This window comes from Diuraphis noxia, unplaced genomic scaffold, assembly GCF_037042655.1.
Source record: "Diuraphis noxia isolate RWA-SAM2 unplaced genomic scaffold, SU_Dnox_SAM2 contig0005, whole genome shotgun sequence".
NCBI classification, from domain to species: Eukaryota; Metazoa; Arthropoda; class Insecta; order Hemiptera; family Aphididae; genus Diuraphis; species Diuraphis noxia.
Window position 1 is genome coordinate 42,045,946 of NW_028301715.1, and position 15,665 is coordinate 42,061,610.

A 15,665-nucleotide genomic window follows, 5' to 3' on the forward strand; every position below is an offset into this window, starting at 1 on the left:
ACCAAATCGTGACCACCATAGAACAGTTTACCAGAAAGACTGATAAAACCAATTTCCGATTGGTAGGTAATTCGTATTTTCGTGAGATCATTATTCATTATAATATAATCTATAATAATTGTCGTCGTCGTCGAGTAAATATGTTTTCCGAGTTGTGTTTGATTATTATAAAAGCAATTAAAAATATACGTTCGTCATAACACCGGCTGTTCAAGTACACAGTCCACGCTATCACGTCTCTCATTAATTGGTGAGTGGACTTTGAAAGGATTCTTATATCAATGACTTAGTTGACATATTGTGGCGGTTGTCCCCGAAGAACTAAATTATTAAGGTTCGATATGTTTATAATATCACTATCCAACACCTCCAATTTTTCAATTATGATTTATTCTACTTTTTATAATATGGATAGTAGGTAATCTAGATTTATTGTCGTGAAAAACCTTTCATCAATCAATTGGAACAAACTTCTTATTCATGTTGTGCTAATAATATATTATTGATAGTAGTTGATATTAAAAATTAATATTTACTTATTGTCTTCTTGTTCTTACAGTACTGGTGATGATTTGTACACTCAACTATGGAAGAACCGTATGAAAAAGAATTGTATAACATATTCAAAAGTTTTGATAGTGATGAAAATGATGAATTGGATCATAAGGGGGTAAATGCTCTTTGTGAAGCATTACAGTTGGATTTTAGCCAACGTAAACAATTATGGTCATTCTTGGATCAGAACTCTAATGTTTCATTTGAACAATTCCGTGATGCTCTTGTTTATTTGGCCAATAATGGCTCAAAAGATGAAACTTATTCTAGAGAAATCTCTCCCGGTAAGAACATATTTTTATTATATTTTTTACATGCAAATGAACACTAAATTAATTTTCTACTACAATATGTTGTGTGTATTTTCTGTGAAATTGTAATCAAATATTGTTTTTTTTCTAAGTCTTCAGGTATGTTTGACCTTGTTTTCTACATTCCTTTCACTTTACTGATCTATTATTATATATACTTTATACAGATAAGCCTATTATATTTTATTATTATCAAACATTTTTATTGCCATGTATTTACTATGTGCGGATAATGGAATATCAATAGGTGTAGTAATTAACAATTAATGCAACTAGGTACTGTCCTACTATCTAGTATCTACCTATCCATATTTTATATCTAATTAGTAATTACAACAATATTTTTTTGGTAATAACCTAATCACATTTTAAAAATAACATATCATTTAAATTAACAATAAAGTATATTTATATATATCAATTAATTTTATAAAAGTTGTTAGATTATTTTAAGATAAAAAAATTTTTTCATAACTTTCTATTTAAATATGGTTGTTAGTTAGATATTTTATTTTATTTATTTATTTTTTTTAATTATCCCACAGCAACTAAGGCTATTGGGAAGGGGGTAGTACTGTAGGTTGTTATGGAACTGTAGGTTGGTTTTACACGTGGGTGAGAGTTTTGGCAGAATTTCTATTGGGGCACCCGTAGGTTTCTGCCATGCCCCGGAGTGGGGGATGGCGGCACTTGTTCTCCGGACACCGTGATTTGCCCGGAGAAAAATGCCGACTGATGGTCGAGAATTGAACCCGGTCCGGCTGAGCCACAGCCGACGCGGTAGACCACTCGGCCACCTCGTCCCCCTTATACTTTATTGTATCAGTTTTAAAAAATGTGCTTGTACTCAGTTAAATTATAGTAAATAGGACATAGGTAGGTACTTGATGGATAATATAAATATTAATAAGTATGATGCATTATTTTTATTTAATGTTTATAATCCATAATTGTATAACAGGTACTTATCTAAGTTATTAATTCTCAAATTAATAAATATAAATTGTATTGGGTATATTATTAGGTAATTCATTTTTACCTACATACTTGGTCTTAGGGAGGAGATTTTTTGGGGGTTGATCAATTTTTATAGTGGTGGTTTACCTAGGTTCTTCCATAAGTTTAACATGTGAAGAAAAAAAATGTTAAAAATAGCAATGAATTTTCTTTTTATATTTAAAAAATACAATTTAAGACTTTTATAGACCATTAAATACTGAGTTATTAACCTATGAAATCACTTAAGTGTTAACTATATATTTTTTTATATCAAATCATTTGCATTTATATTTAAAGTGTCATGTATAATACTTGTAAAACAAATTATCTAATATTAGTACATATAAGTAATATTTGAACATGTTTATTGGATCTATTAAGTATTAATATAGATAGATTTCATGTTGGAAATGTTTAGTGGACATTAAAATAAATATACATATTAGTTATTCTTGCATCTCCTAATTTAATTTTTCATAATTAATAAACTATTTGTAATACATTTATATGTATAAATAATTCCTGTATAATATGACTTTCATTATTTTTGAGGAGTGATATTACCTACCATATTATATTGTTGCAAATAAGGGAAAAATGTATTTTAATTTTTAATTTAAGTATCACAAAAATATGAACATTTTTAAAAATGCAAAATATTTGTATAGTTGGTCATTGTGGTTTGAAATTACCTAAATCTTGCTTCTATTGATTTAAATACCTATTTATGTATTTTTTTTTTTTGATAAATGATAACAATATCATAATAAACATGTATTACTATATGAAAAAATAATAAATAGTATAAAGATCAATATTAAAAACCATTTATCATAAATTATGTTTATAGCATAACAATAGTGAAAGGTTTTTCAATTCCAATCTGATTGTGAAGGACATTAACATAGCTTAGGTCGACCTTATTATATAAATCATAATCACATTTATATTTCATTTTAAATGACATTTTAATTGCTTAGTAATTTCTCATGTTTCAGTAAGAGAAATATCTCCGAAATATGTCTTTGGCGAAAAAAAATATGGACGCCGAACAAAGCCTCGAGAAGATAGTTTTATATTAAACCAAACAGATATAACTCACGATTTAAACAGCAGCATACCATCATCTCCTCAAAAACTAGAATATGTTCATGTTAGTTAAATGCTTACTTTATAAGTATATAGGTACATAATAATTTATCTATTTACAGATAAATTCAGAGTTGAAATTGGACGATGAAACAAAAAATAAAGGCATGTTATCACAATGTGATGACAAACATGGTAAGTAGTAGTCCTTAATAAAACAACTTTCACTTAGATAGTAGTTATATTAATTTCACTAAAAAAATTATTTATTATTAGATTTGTTAAAAGAACGATTGATAATGGACAAACATAATCTAAGTTTGGCCTGTGAACACATGGGTATTACTTCTAGTGGACTTATAACAAAAACTCAATTATTTGATGTAATCCAACATTTTGACTGCAATGAAAAATTATTTGAGAAGATAAATGATAAATATTCTAATGACAGAATACCAATTAAAGAAGTTCTTGAATTAATCAGTAGTTTTGATTACCGGTCTATCTCGCCTAATTCTGAAACATCAACATCAGGAGTCTCTTCTACATCATATTATCACAGAGAAGATAATTTACCAAATTCAATGTAAGTTAGTTCATAATCTTAATAAATTCAAAAGAATCGATTTTGATATAGCGTATGATTTTGATTAGGATGGTGAGTGTCAGCACTATTATTGAATTATGGGAAAGCTGTGGTATACCAGAGTCTCTTAACTTGTTTCAAGAACTAGGAATTGATATATCTCAGGATTCTGTTTATATACCTGATCTAGTGTCTACTATCAGCAATCAACTCCATAAAGTACAAAATAATTTTGTTGATTCTTCATTAACAGAGAATGATTCAATTAATACACCATTTGTATTGCTAAAAGCATTAAGTTCGTTGAATGAATATCAAGTTAAATGGCTCAAGTAAGTACATAATTACAAATAAAACTATTTATTATGCTATTTAACAATTTTTTTCAGAATGATAATTGAGCAAATGAATTGTGAAAGAGATAAATTAAAGTATGATGTTGATACTGCCAACAATAGAGCAGTAATGCTTGCACAAGAAGTTGATGAAAATCATATGAGATTAGAAAAATCTTCGGCAAACAAAATTGCGTAAGAGTGTAATTTTAATTTTAAAGTCATTATATTAACTATAATAAAAAATTCTAATTGAAAGGTCTAATATTATTTAGTGCTCTAGAACATAAACATCACGAAGAACGAAAAACACTCATTGATCAATGGGGTTCAGAAAAAGATCAATTACTTAACCAAAACATTTTGCTAAATGATAAATTACAACAAGTACAAAATTATGAAAACGAATTAGAGTCTGAACTTCTAAACAAAAAAAAAGTGTGTTCTGTATTTCTAATTTGTTATTTTATGTAGCATTAATTGATATATATATAACTTTTTTAGCAACTGAGCTTATTAGAAAGTGAAAATACCACATTAAATGAACAATTAGCTGATTTAAAACAAAAAAATGTTTCATTAGAAGTTCAAGTTCAAGAAATCCCACAGTTAAAACTTAAGGTAATGTGTCATTTTTAGTTTTAATATATGAAAACATAGCGACACATAATTCAAATAAATTTAGAGTATTAAGTTAAACTAATATTTATCAAAATTATACTATCAATAAATTTTAAGAGAATTAAAAAAAAAATTGACTAGATTTTAAGTTAATCCTTCAATATATTTGATTGAACTATAGGAACTAGAACTGGAATCTAATAATGAACAAATTATTGATCTCATGCAAAAAATTGATTGTTTGAAAAATGAAAATAAATGTCTTAGAGACCAAAATGATGAACTTGTTATTGAGCTTGAAGCTACTAAAATGTATGTTTTGTAATACTATTAATATTTAGGAGTTATAAAATGTAGCATTTATTTATATAAGTCTTGTGGTTTTTTTAGGATAGAAAATGTAGGTAATGATAGGTCATTTGACAGTAATGTCAGGAATTTCTTGGCTGAAGAAAATAGTCCTAACTGCTTTGGCAAAGTGAAAGAATTTTCAACCGAATTATCTGTTGAGGAAGGCGGTAGTGATTGTACAAATACATTCGAAACATATACAATTGAATCTGAATGTGATACATGGAATAAAGTAAGTGAATAATTTAATTCTCCATGCATTTTTTGATTGATAAATTATTTTGATTTTGTTTGACAGGTTGAAAATTCTCAAAAATCACACCACAGATCCCCTCAGACATCATTAACGCTTGTTAATAATATAAAAACATCTCTAGCCTCACAATCTCGAATTGAATCATGTCATTTAGATGAATTAATTGAGTATTTAGAACATATGAAACAATCACCAGAATCAGACCAATCTCAACATGGCGAAGAAAATCAGGCAATAGAAGAATCAATGCAAGAATCTCCTGATAGTTTTATGTCTTCTTCACCTTTAAATAAATATCAAACCAGAAGGTCATTGAATAAGCAATTTGAAAATTCAATGGAAACGGAATTTATTAGATCTACTTTAATAGAAGTGTCAAATGGTAGTGTTGAAAAATTAAAACTCATGTACAATCAGTGTAAATCAGAAAATCAGGAGCTACGTGAAAAGTGCGAAAAGATTGAAAAGTACTGGGAATCAAGGTATAATCAACTATGTGAAGTAGCAGACAATGCACTGGAAGAAGCTAAACGGTTGAAAGATGAAAGTACTGAATTGGAACGTGGTATGGATGCACTACGCAATGAATACTTTGAGTGTGAAGAATATTGGTCTTTAAAATTAGAAGAAGAACGTAAACTAAATGAATTGGTTAGTATTTCTTGATTTGAATTGTGTCAACTGTCACAAATATATTTGTTTGTAAATTCATTATTAATCTGTGTTTATGGGTAAAATAATTTTCAAATTAGATTTTTTTTCTTTTAATAAAATTAGAGTTATATGTTAAATAGGAGAAGAAAGTTAGTGAAGAAAAATTGAATAATCTAGAAATCAAGATTAAAGAGTACAGTGATCTGTTAGAAGAGACAACTGATAATAAATTACCTTCAATCGACGAAAATGCTGAACTTGAAGAACAAGTAATTATTATTTTTAAATCTTTATCAAAATATTAATTAAATAGTTTTTACATTATTTCCACAGATAAATTGTATTCAACATGAATTTTCAAGCTACTGTGTAAAAATCGAAGAAGAAATGGAAAAGCTTAAGATTGAAAATGAAAGATTAAAATCTCAAATTGTTATTCCAGTCAAAAAAGTCGACCGCGAAGTAGATAACTGTCAATTCAAAGAAGAATGTGAGAAATGTCTTGAAAATTCAAAAGTATGTTTTTCAGTAACATAAATATATTTTTCCCAAATTTTTTTATAATGACTAATTATTTTATTATTTAGACAAATGGTGAATTTAAAAACAAGCAGTTCGACTTAAAAAAAAATCGTGAAATATTAGGAATGGAATGTCGCAATCTATTGCAACGAAGGAGCATTCTTAAAAATGAAATTTTGCAATTACAAGAATATCTTAATGTTCTTTCAGTAAGTAATTGATAATATTAATACTTAGCTACTAAGAATTTTGCTCTGTATTGAACTTAACATTGTTTAATATGTTTAACGCCATTTGCTCACACTCCAATGTTCAACTTCTTTGATCATTACTACCTCACCATATGACTGCTGGCAACTGTAAACGAATATAGTTTATATTTTTAACTTTTCTATTATGTTACAATAATTTACAAAAAAAGTGGAGTTACTAGTGGGAATCATTATAATTTTTTTTTATACCTATATATAAAATGACTTGTCCTGAATGATTGATCATTGCCTAGCTAGAACCGCTAAATTTATGAGTATGAACTTTGGACAGTAGTATTGTTTTGTGTTGTAGCCACTCACTGAGAAAAGGTTTTTCAAAATTTAACTTCTAATGGGGTTAAAAGTGATAAAAATGGAAAAATTGATACAGGTTTTATTTGAATAAATTTATTTTTATTCCAATAAAGTATAAAAATCATTATTATTTTTAAAAATTGTTTCACCATATATAGCTAAAAATGCGAGAAATTATTATAATTTAATGTAATTTTAGTCAGTGTTTAATATTATTGTGTTAAAAATCTATAATGGAGATTAAGATACGGTAAATTCATGGGAAGTTTTGAACATCACTACCTATACCGGGTATTTAACAATGAATTAAATACAAATTTTGAATCATATTTAGTTGGTATTTTTAACTGGTTACAAGTGTACGGGTATCAACTAGTTTTAAAAAATTTATACAAACGCAACAGCATAATATACCATTTTGGAATGGCAAGTAAATATATGCTTGGCATATTGATAATACAATATTGTATGGCCACTCTTAGTCACATAGCTGTTAACATGTTAAGTATTACTTATATGATTTTGATACTTTTGTCTAATTGTTAACTGCAATATTTTCCAATCAATTTCATTTCACATTAATGAAATTGTTTACTGTTTATATTAGCTGCCTACAATTTGATTATCTTTTCTTCTTTTGTATCGTGAGCCAGAGAAGGAACCACATTATAACATAACTTCTCTTCTGACTTCCATCATTTATTGATTATAATTACATCGACAATTATTAGTGATTGGGCCCATCCCCCACTAACTAACATTACAACAAAATTTTACAAGTTATGGGTATGATACTGCCTCCCTAGGTGCCTTTGGTTACAATAAATAGCTTAACTAGTTTGATGTCTGGATTCTCTGTCAGGATTTCACCGCTGCACCTCCGCAGCCTGGATGGACTCTCACCATTTGGTTATCTGAAAAATATGAAATAATATATGTTCTAGAGTATTAATAAAAAGCTTTGATCGGTTTTAAAATATTAGCATAGATTCATCCAATTAAACTTAATTTATTTGAGTTTAGCAATGTTGATGATAGATAAATATTTATATCAAGTTAATACTTTATATTGTTAAAAAAAAACCTAAATTATGTTTCAGAATACCCAGAAAGAGTTCTTTATGCGAAAGGAAATTAATGAAGCCAATCAGGTGTCTATAGATGCTAGGAGGTGTAAAGAACTGGAACAAAAGCTCCATGATGAACAAGCTCGACACCAAAAGTTGACCAACGGTTAGTAAAACAATTATTTTATGTTAATTCTATAGTGGTAAGTTTTTAAATTGTTAACACATATGGTGGCATCTTTGATTATTTTTTCAAGATGTTAATATTGTCTCAATTATATTTTGTGTGTCATTAATAAGTTTTTGTTTCTAATTACTAATTAGTGATTATTATAAAATATGAATTGTGGAAATATATTATTGTCTCAAACTATTTTTAGTTATATCGTTTTATAATTTTAACTTTATAAAAGTGAAAAATAGAAATACTTATCTTAGAAAGATAAACATTTAATAGTCAAGTGAATGATTTGATTATGAATTAATGATAAATTATACCAAGTTCGGATTGAGATAATTTTGAGCCCAAGACCCGTAAACATAACCAAAATAATATAGTGACACACAAATAAACATATTTCAGGTATTTATTTATACTTTTTATTAAATACAAAAGTTAATGTTACCACTTGTAAAAGTATAATTTTTTCTCACTTTTTGTGAAGCAAAATCTTAAGATATTAAATAACGCATATTGCCTATTGTTAAATTACATAAGTCAGGGGTGCTGGTGGCCTGAAGCTACTACCCACCCAATACCAATATGTTAAGAAAATACAAAATAATTTCAATAGCCCATGTAGGTACAGGGACCAAAAACTAATATAAAATTTTGATATCAGTATGCTAAATTTATGGGAGACTTTATTAAACCTACTCCGTGTAAACACATTATGGGCTCCTCAACAAAAGAAAAATTTTGGTGACGCAATGATACTGTGCTATGAGTATATGACTTTAACTGACTCTACAAGATTTGTATTGTTTTTGTAATAAGAAACTGTTCTTAAAATTTGTTTGGCTAATGAGTATTAAACTAATAATTATGTTTTTATCATTAAAAATAGTTTTATAGCTTTATCTATAGACTATAATAACTAGTAACAATGTTTCTATCATCATAAATTTGTATCGATGGTATTTCCATAAATCCCATTTCCTTATAATAGTAATTATGCTACAAATGGACAATGTTACCATTTCCTAATAACAACATATTGACTTTCCATTTATTATAGAAAACATAATACCTGCCAGGGGCCCGTATTTGTTTGATATTGATTGTGGACTAAGGCCATGGTCATGGCCCACCCTGGCTTGAGTTTTAATTACTAAAGTAGCTTATGCATCATAATTTTTATTTTATTAGACTAGTGCTGGAAATATTTTGTTTATTAACCCAAAGTATAGTAGCATATATAAGGGGTTCCTCGCCTAGTGGGCTACAGCCCGCCTCCCGAAATTACAGTTGCAACTGTTAAATATTTAGTAGCCTCTAGGTGCAATATCATTTGTTATTTGCTATGTATTGAAGTCCACCCCAAAAATTATTTCTATATACACCACTGTCAAAATAGTATTGTATTAAAATATATTTGCTTTTACTTTATATTGTCTTGTTGAGTATATTATTAAATTGTATGTTTATATTGCTTTAAATTTAGCCATATGGAATGAGCATCAGTCAAAAATTGATATGGTGCACAAATTATTGCGGTCATCGCAAGACAAACTCGAAGAACAAATTAAAATTAGAAATGAACAAGTTAGTGTTGTCTCATATTTTGTGTATTGCTTATCAAAATCAAATATATTCATTAAAAAAATCAATATTGATATGGATATTGTTTTATTTTCAGAATAAACAACTCTTGAGCGCTGATATGATTGTTAAAGAACTTTTCATCGAAAATGCTAAATTAATGTCAATGATCCACAGCCTTCAAACACAAATTGACCGTTCATCAAATTATAATTCAATGTAACTGGTGTTTTCATTATTGAACATTTTTTTCTTCAATAATTATTTGTTAAAATACTGTGCTACATTGTACAGCTTATTTTACCCACATTTGTAGTTTTAAGGACGTAAACACTGTTAGTTTTTTAAAGTGTGGATCTTTATCTTTTTTTTTCATTCTATTTTTTACTATAATTTTGTTTTTATTATTCTTAGTAATAAGCTTAGTTTATAAATTATGTTTCCTAAGTATGAAATTACTGTTAACAGTGCCTTAAACGAGGAGCTTAAAATATTATAAGGGCTCTTCCTATTGAGCCCTTAATTTATATATACGTAAATTATGGCAGGGTGATTTTAAAATGAAAAAATATCCAAAAAAAAAAAAAACGTTATATTTTAGTCAAATTAAAATATAGGTTATTAATATTATTGTACTATTATTTTATGATGTATTAATGACGCAACTTTTGTTGTGTTAACTGTTAATTACTTGTAGGCTTTAATATTATATGAATCTATAAAATAACAATTATTATTTACTATATCATAATATTTACTATTTAGTCATTAGTCAGATTGTTCTAGTATACAATTCTTCAACTTTGAATGATAAAACAAAAAAATTTTCTGGCTCTACCTAAAACCTGCCTTTCTTGATACAACATTTAATGATTTCAACGCTATCTGACTGATGGCTATTTTTGCTTAACATTTATTAGTAATTTACTGATCTTAGAATCGTATGTTTTTTTTTTAAATTTTAGTTTGCAACTCATAGTGTAGTTTGATTTGTTAACTTGGAGATGAGTCGATTCTGTTAGAAATTTGATATAGCATAATTACCTCTAGAATCCTTTTGTAAGTGATGTTCAACACATGAATCAATACACATGTTTAATATGTCTAGTCATTTTTATAAACTTAAATCATCTTTAAAGGTAAAAAATGTCTAAGTGCAGTTTTTATTAAAACAAATACTAGTCAGGTTAACATATCTCATCTCTAAGTGTACCTATTTTTAGTGCTTGTTTGTGTTGGGAATTCTTTTTGTAAAATGTATCTTGCTGAGGCACAGATTAAATGGTTGTGTTGGATGTATTGTCGTAGGGCGTTAGTCTCAAATATCGGGATGTAATATTCAGATTTGAATAATAGTTAAGTAATAAATAATATAAATTACGTGTTTACGGCTCATTACAAACAACCGAATTATTACTATTTTTTATTTATTATTTATGTTTTTTTTGTTTGTTACTCAACTTCTATTTTTTTTTTTTAAATTTGTTATTCATTTATGTTAATTAATAAGTCAATATAATTATGCTGTTATCATATATTATTTTGCACATAAACATAAAGTAGCCAAAGACTTGTTTAATGTTTATTATTATAATATAAGTAATTAAAGTCATTTAGAATGTATTAGTTTATTAATTTTTATAGTCAATTTATCTAAACACTAATTTTGAATACATTAATTAGTCTTAACACAACACAAAATTACTTGTTCAAGAAAATACATTGACCTAAATAATACAATAGATATATTAATTATAAAAAAATCTGTTAAAGTATGTACAATATGCGAGTAAAAGTATAAATTAAATTAAAAAGCTAAAAGTACACAAGTAAAAAGTTTACACAGATATTGTATATAAGTTTAATTGACAAAAAATAAAATAAATTAACAAATATAAAATATTTATCTTAGGCCTGGTCCCAGTATAGTGGGTCTAGAAGTACGCTTCTCATGTTCTTTCTTCTTGTTTGGGTCTGGCAAAAAACACTTCCACATTCGCAAGGTTTCATCTGCACCAGCTGACAGCACTGTTGATCCATCTGGCGACATAGCCAAATTCAAAATACGATTTGTATGTCCAGTGAGCTCAGCAACCTTAAAGATAAAATTAAAAAAATTAAATTTGCAATTGTACTTAATGCCTATATATTTTGTTATCAATCAACTTACTTTTGTCAGTGAAGGATACTTCCAAATTGTGAGCTGGTTATTTGCAAAACCGTGTGCTGATACCAATTCTTTGTAAGTTTTGGACCACAGAATAGCACACACCTGCGAATTGGCATTGACTGAATTGATACACTGGCCGTTATTGCAATTCCAAAACCTGATGGTTCGGTCAGCTGTACCACCTCCACTGGCTAGTACATTGGTTTGCCACGGACACCAGTCCAATGCTTTAACAGCAGCTTGATGTTGGCTAGAGTGAATATATGGAAAATTATAGTCCGCTATACATTTAAATGTCTGAATAAATCAATATTACCTGAAACTGTATATTGGTTCAGATTGGTAAGTAGCTTGGCCTGGTAAGCCACTGTACACATTCAGTAGATTGTCATTGCCTCCACTGGCTAGATAACGACCATCAGTTGACCATTTAAGACCACAAACCTACATCAGACCAAACAAGTTAGTATAAGATATGTAACATGACATTAATATAAAAATACAAATTCAATAAGGATTGCATACTTCTTGAGTGTGGGATTGAATTGTACCAACAATGTGTTCTCTTTGTCTGACATCATTGTGAACAAGTTGGCCATTTCTGCAGCCAGTTGTTAGTATATGACTATTCCATGACATAGCACCCACTCTTGAGCTGTGACTGTTCATTATACGCAGCCGCTTTGTCTGTGATGCGTCCCATAACTAAGTAGATAAATAATAATATTAGTTTAATAGTTAATAGCGTTAACTAAAGAACAATGTTTAACAGCAAGAATTCAACATACTTGTACAGGTCCTAAGGCAGTTCCAACACCTAATAAATTTCCATTAGGTACCCAGCTTAGAGAAGTAACATAATCTGCACCTTCTAAATCTAACAGTTGATCAATGGCTCCAGTGTCAGCATTCCAAAGATATACACTTGTACCCAAGGCGACAGCCAATATGTTGGAAAAGCTCCAGTCAATTAAATTTAGGTCTGTTAAAAATCAAAACTGTTATTAATAGTCACATGGGTATAGTTAATGGAATACTGTACAATAGTCATCAACAATTTCAGGAGCATCCAAAATTCGGTCCGGAGCATGCGGTATATAACGAGTAGCTCCACGTACATTCATGGGAGTCTTGGATTGACTGTAAACTACTTTTAAGGCGTTTTGGTAACCCTAAAATCATTATTAATTATAATGTAAAATATGCTTATAATTAGTTATTATTTATTATACATCTGGAGGAGCCGGTGCTTTGTTCTGATAGGAAAGAACACGAACATTATTAATGTCACATCCATGAAGATTTTCAGACATAGCTTTTCTGTAGTCTGATTGAGTTGGACTTATGTCAAGGTTTTCGTTTTCTTGGTTCATCTACGAAACAAAAAAATAAGTAATTAGTTGACATAAATATTTTAAATATTTGTGAATTACTTACCTTAAAATGACTTATGTCAAAATTTGTTGACATTCTGGAAGGAATGAATCTGTCACCACCAGGTGTTCTAGGCTTTGCTGGTGTGTTAGAAGCTGATCGTGAAGCTATTCAAATAAATAGTTTTACTGAATGCGATTGATTATAAATTATGTTAAAATATTTAAAAATGAATATCTATAAATTACTATATTTATTTATTTTCTTTTTCATATAAGTACAAAATGCGAGTATATTTAACTGAATAATAGAATCTTGTTAAATAAAAATATTCAACATTTTAACTGTTTTAGGAATAATTGTATGTTTGGATTATTAAAATAAATAATGATAGAACTAACATAATTATATAAATACGAGTATATGCATCAAGATTCAGGGTACATTTAAATTTGAGTAATTTATCAATTTACTAGATTTAAATTATACATACCTTTAACCTACCAAGGTACTTCAATCCAATATTAAAAAAAACGATATTATTCCTTACCTTGAATGACAGTATGTATATTTTTATAACTATTATCAACTGATGATTCTGGAGAGTTGACATTCAATTTTCGAGGTTTTAATTTATTTCTTTTGAAAAATCTGTTTAAATGGCTTTTACTCATTTTTAATGGATAATTTTAACAACTTTTTGGATTAATTTTAATTGATGAATAATTAGGTATAGAAGTAATTGATGTTATAATAGTAAAAATAAAATTGTAGTATTCGATAATACCTATCTGGTATGTGCATAAAATAATTTTGATAACTAGTGACATAGATGCAAATATAAATTTAATAACCTTACTAACCTGGTGATTTTGATTTACTAGGTGTTTTTGATGGTGTTTTCTTGATAGGCATCAAGTCAATAGTTTTTCTTGATGTATTTGCAGAACTATCAGAATAAACACAGCAAAAACATAAACATACCAAACACATTTCTTGAAGTATACACGCATGCAATACTTAAAAATATACATACCTTGAAGTTGATTCCACGCTTTTCTTCATCCAACGAGGAGCTGGACCGCTAGTAATGGGCTCATCCATTCTAACAGCACTTTTAAGATCATTTACAAAAGTAAATTGAGACATTTTAAAATTAATGATACGTATTAGGTATGTATATTTAAATGAAGGTATATAATATATAGATGGTGAACTGTTGTCCTTCGCCGTGAAATAACAAAAACTGTTATTCGAGTATTTTGTTCACAAGGAATAAAACTAACAAAATGAAAAAATAAAAAAATAAAAAATGTTAAAAAACATATAAATGCAATAGATTAGAATTATAGTATGATTGTAAATTTCATAGTAATATGTATCACAATTGTAATTTTATTTACTTACTTTGAATAGCTGGATCAATGCAGGTAGCAGGATGGTCTACTGGAAAGCAAATTAAATGTTTGTAAGACGTGTAAGTGGGCACAAAAGAAATGAAGGATTCAAAAATTTAAATATCCTGAATAGGATCATAAAGAATATTTCTCTGGCAGACAAATATAATGTTTACAATTAAAGGTATGTAAATTGTATGTTAGAATAAACAAAAAAATTAGATCTGGCACGAAAAATATAAAAATCAACTACTGTTGAGTTATGACTGTTATAATAAAGTACAATGTCTAAAATCGTCTGCCAAAATGGCTTTGTTCTTAGACGACAGTCGAAAAACAAAAATCGAAAACTGTTGGAAACATTTATAGAAAGTGGAGGACTGGAGGCCAGAATACCAGATTTCGAAAAGGATTCCGAATCTATATTCTATTCTCTATAAAATAGTCTGTTGTGCTTGTGATCGGACTGAGTTTATGACTTTATGAGTGTTATGACCGTTGTCCGTTAAAATACGGTTTTGATTTTGAATATTGTACATTTGTACTCCCTGATCACTGATGGATGCCTGTATTGATAAGAAAACGAAATTACAGTGTGACCAGATGAACGATATTGTGCGAATATCCCCTCCCCCACAGGTTAGCAATTAAGTCCCGGGGGGTTTGGGGGCCGGAATTGCGGAAAAAAATCCCCCGACGAACGACCCCGGGAAAAAAATCCCCGACCCTAGGAAAAAAAATCCCCAGGCCGCAATATTACTCACAACCTCATGCAAATGGTTGAACATATATTTTTAAACGTTAATTAACACCTACGCACAGTAAAAACATATAGCATATAAAAATATTTCGAATAATTAATGCGTCAATAATACACAATATAGATAATAATAATAAAATTAATAATAATATAATAATTATCAAACAATTATCATTAAACGTAGGCACCTATTCACAGTAAAAACATATAATGATATAATTGTTTGTAGTTTTTTGAAATTTTCAACAAATGTTTATAGGTATGATGTTTTCTATGTAGGAATGTATGAT

At 28.4% G+C, this 15,665-nt stretch overlaps 2 protein-coding genes across 3 annotated transcripts; one reads left to right on the forward strand and one right to left on the reverse strand.

Annotated features, from left to right (window-relative positions):
* The first annotated feature begins 63 nt into the window (after positions 1-63).
* LOC107166258 (uncharacterized) lies at positions 64-11,297 on the forward strand. Of its 2 annotated transcripts, none has more exons than XM_089229121.1 (18): positions 64-334; positions 560-839; positions 2,864-3,018; positions 3,077-3,149; positions 3,231-3,540; positions 3,609-3,872; positions 3,930-4,070; positions 4,151-4,313; positions 4,380-4,496; positions 4,678-4,808; positions 4,887-5,079; positions 5,146-5,754; positions 5,898-6,026; positions 6,091-6,273; positions 6,345-6,488; positions 7,946-8,078; positions 9,577-9,677; positions 9,772-11,297. In XM_089229121.1, exons 2-18 carry the CDS (start codon positions 587-589, stop codon positions 9,895-9,897), a joined length of 3,225 nt encoding a protein of 1,074 aa, XP_089085247.1. In that variant the 5' UTR covers positions 64-334; positions 560-586; the 3' UTR covers positions 9,898-11,297. The 2 variants fall into 2 exon arrangements, with proteins under 2 accessions (XP_089085247.1, XP_089085248.1); XM_089229122.1 differs by having other exon boundaries at positions 64-250.
* On the reverse strand, positions 11,287-15,115 carry LOC107166262 (cell division cycle protein 20 homolog). The gene is made up of 11 exons (XM_015514851.2): positions 14,626-15,115; positions 14,255-14,499; positions 14,082-14,167; positions 13,282-13,385; positions 13,077-13,217; positions 12,887-13,016; positions 12,633-12,826; positions 12,370-12,549; positions 12,161-12,288; positions 11,845-12,094; positions 11,287-11,769 (listed from the first exon to the last, which is right to left on the reverse strand). Exons 2-11 carry the CDS (start codon positions 14,365-14,367, stop codon positions 11,578-11,580), a joined length of 1,518 nt encoding a protein of 505 aa, XP_015370337.1. The 5' UTR covers positions 14,368-14,499; positions 14,626-15,115; the 3' UTR covers positions 11,287-11,577.
* Positions 15,116-15,665: the final 550 nt, after the last annotated feature.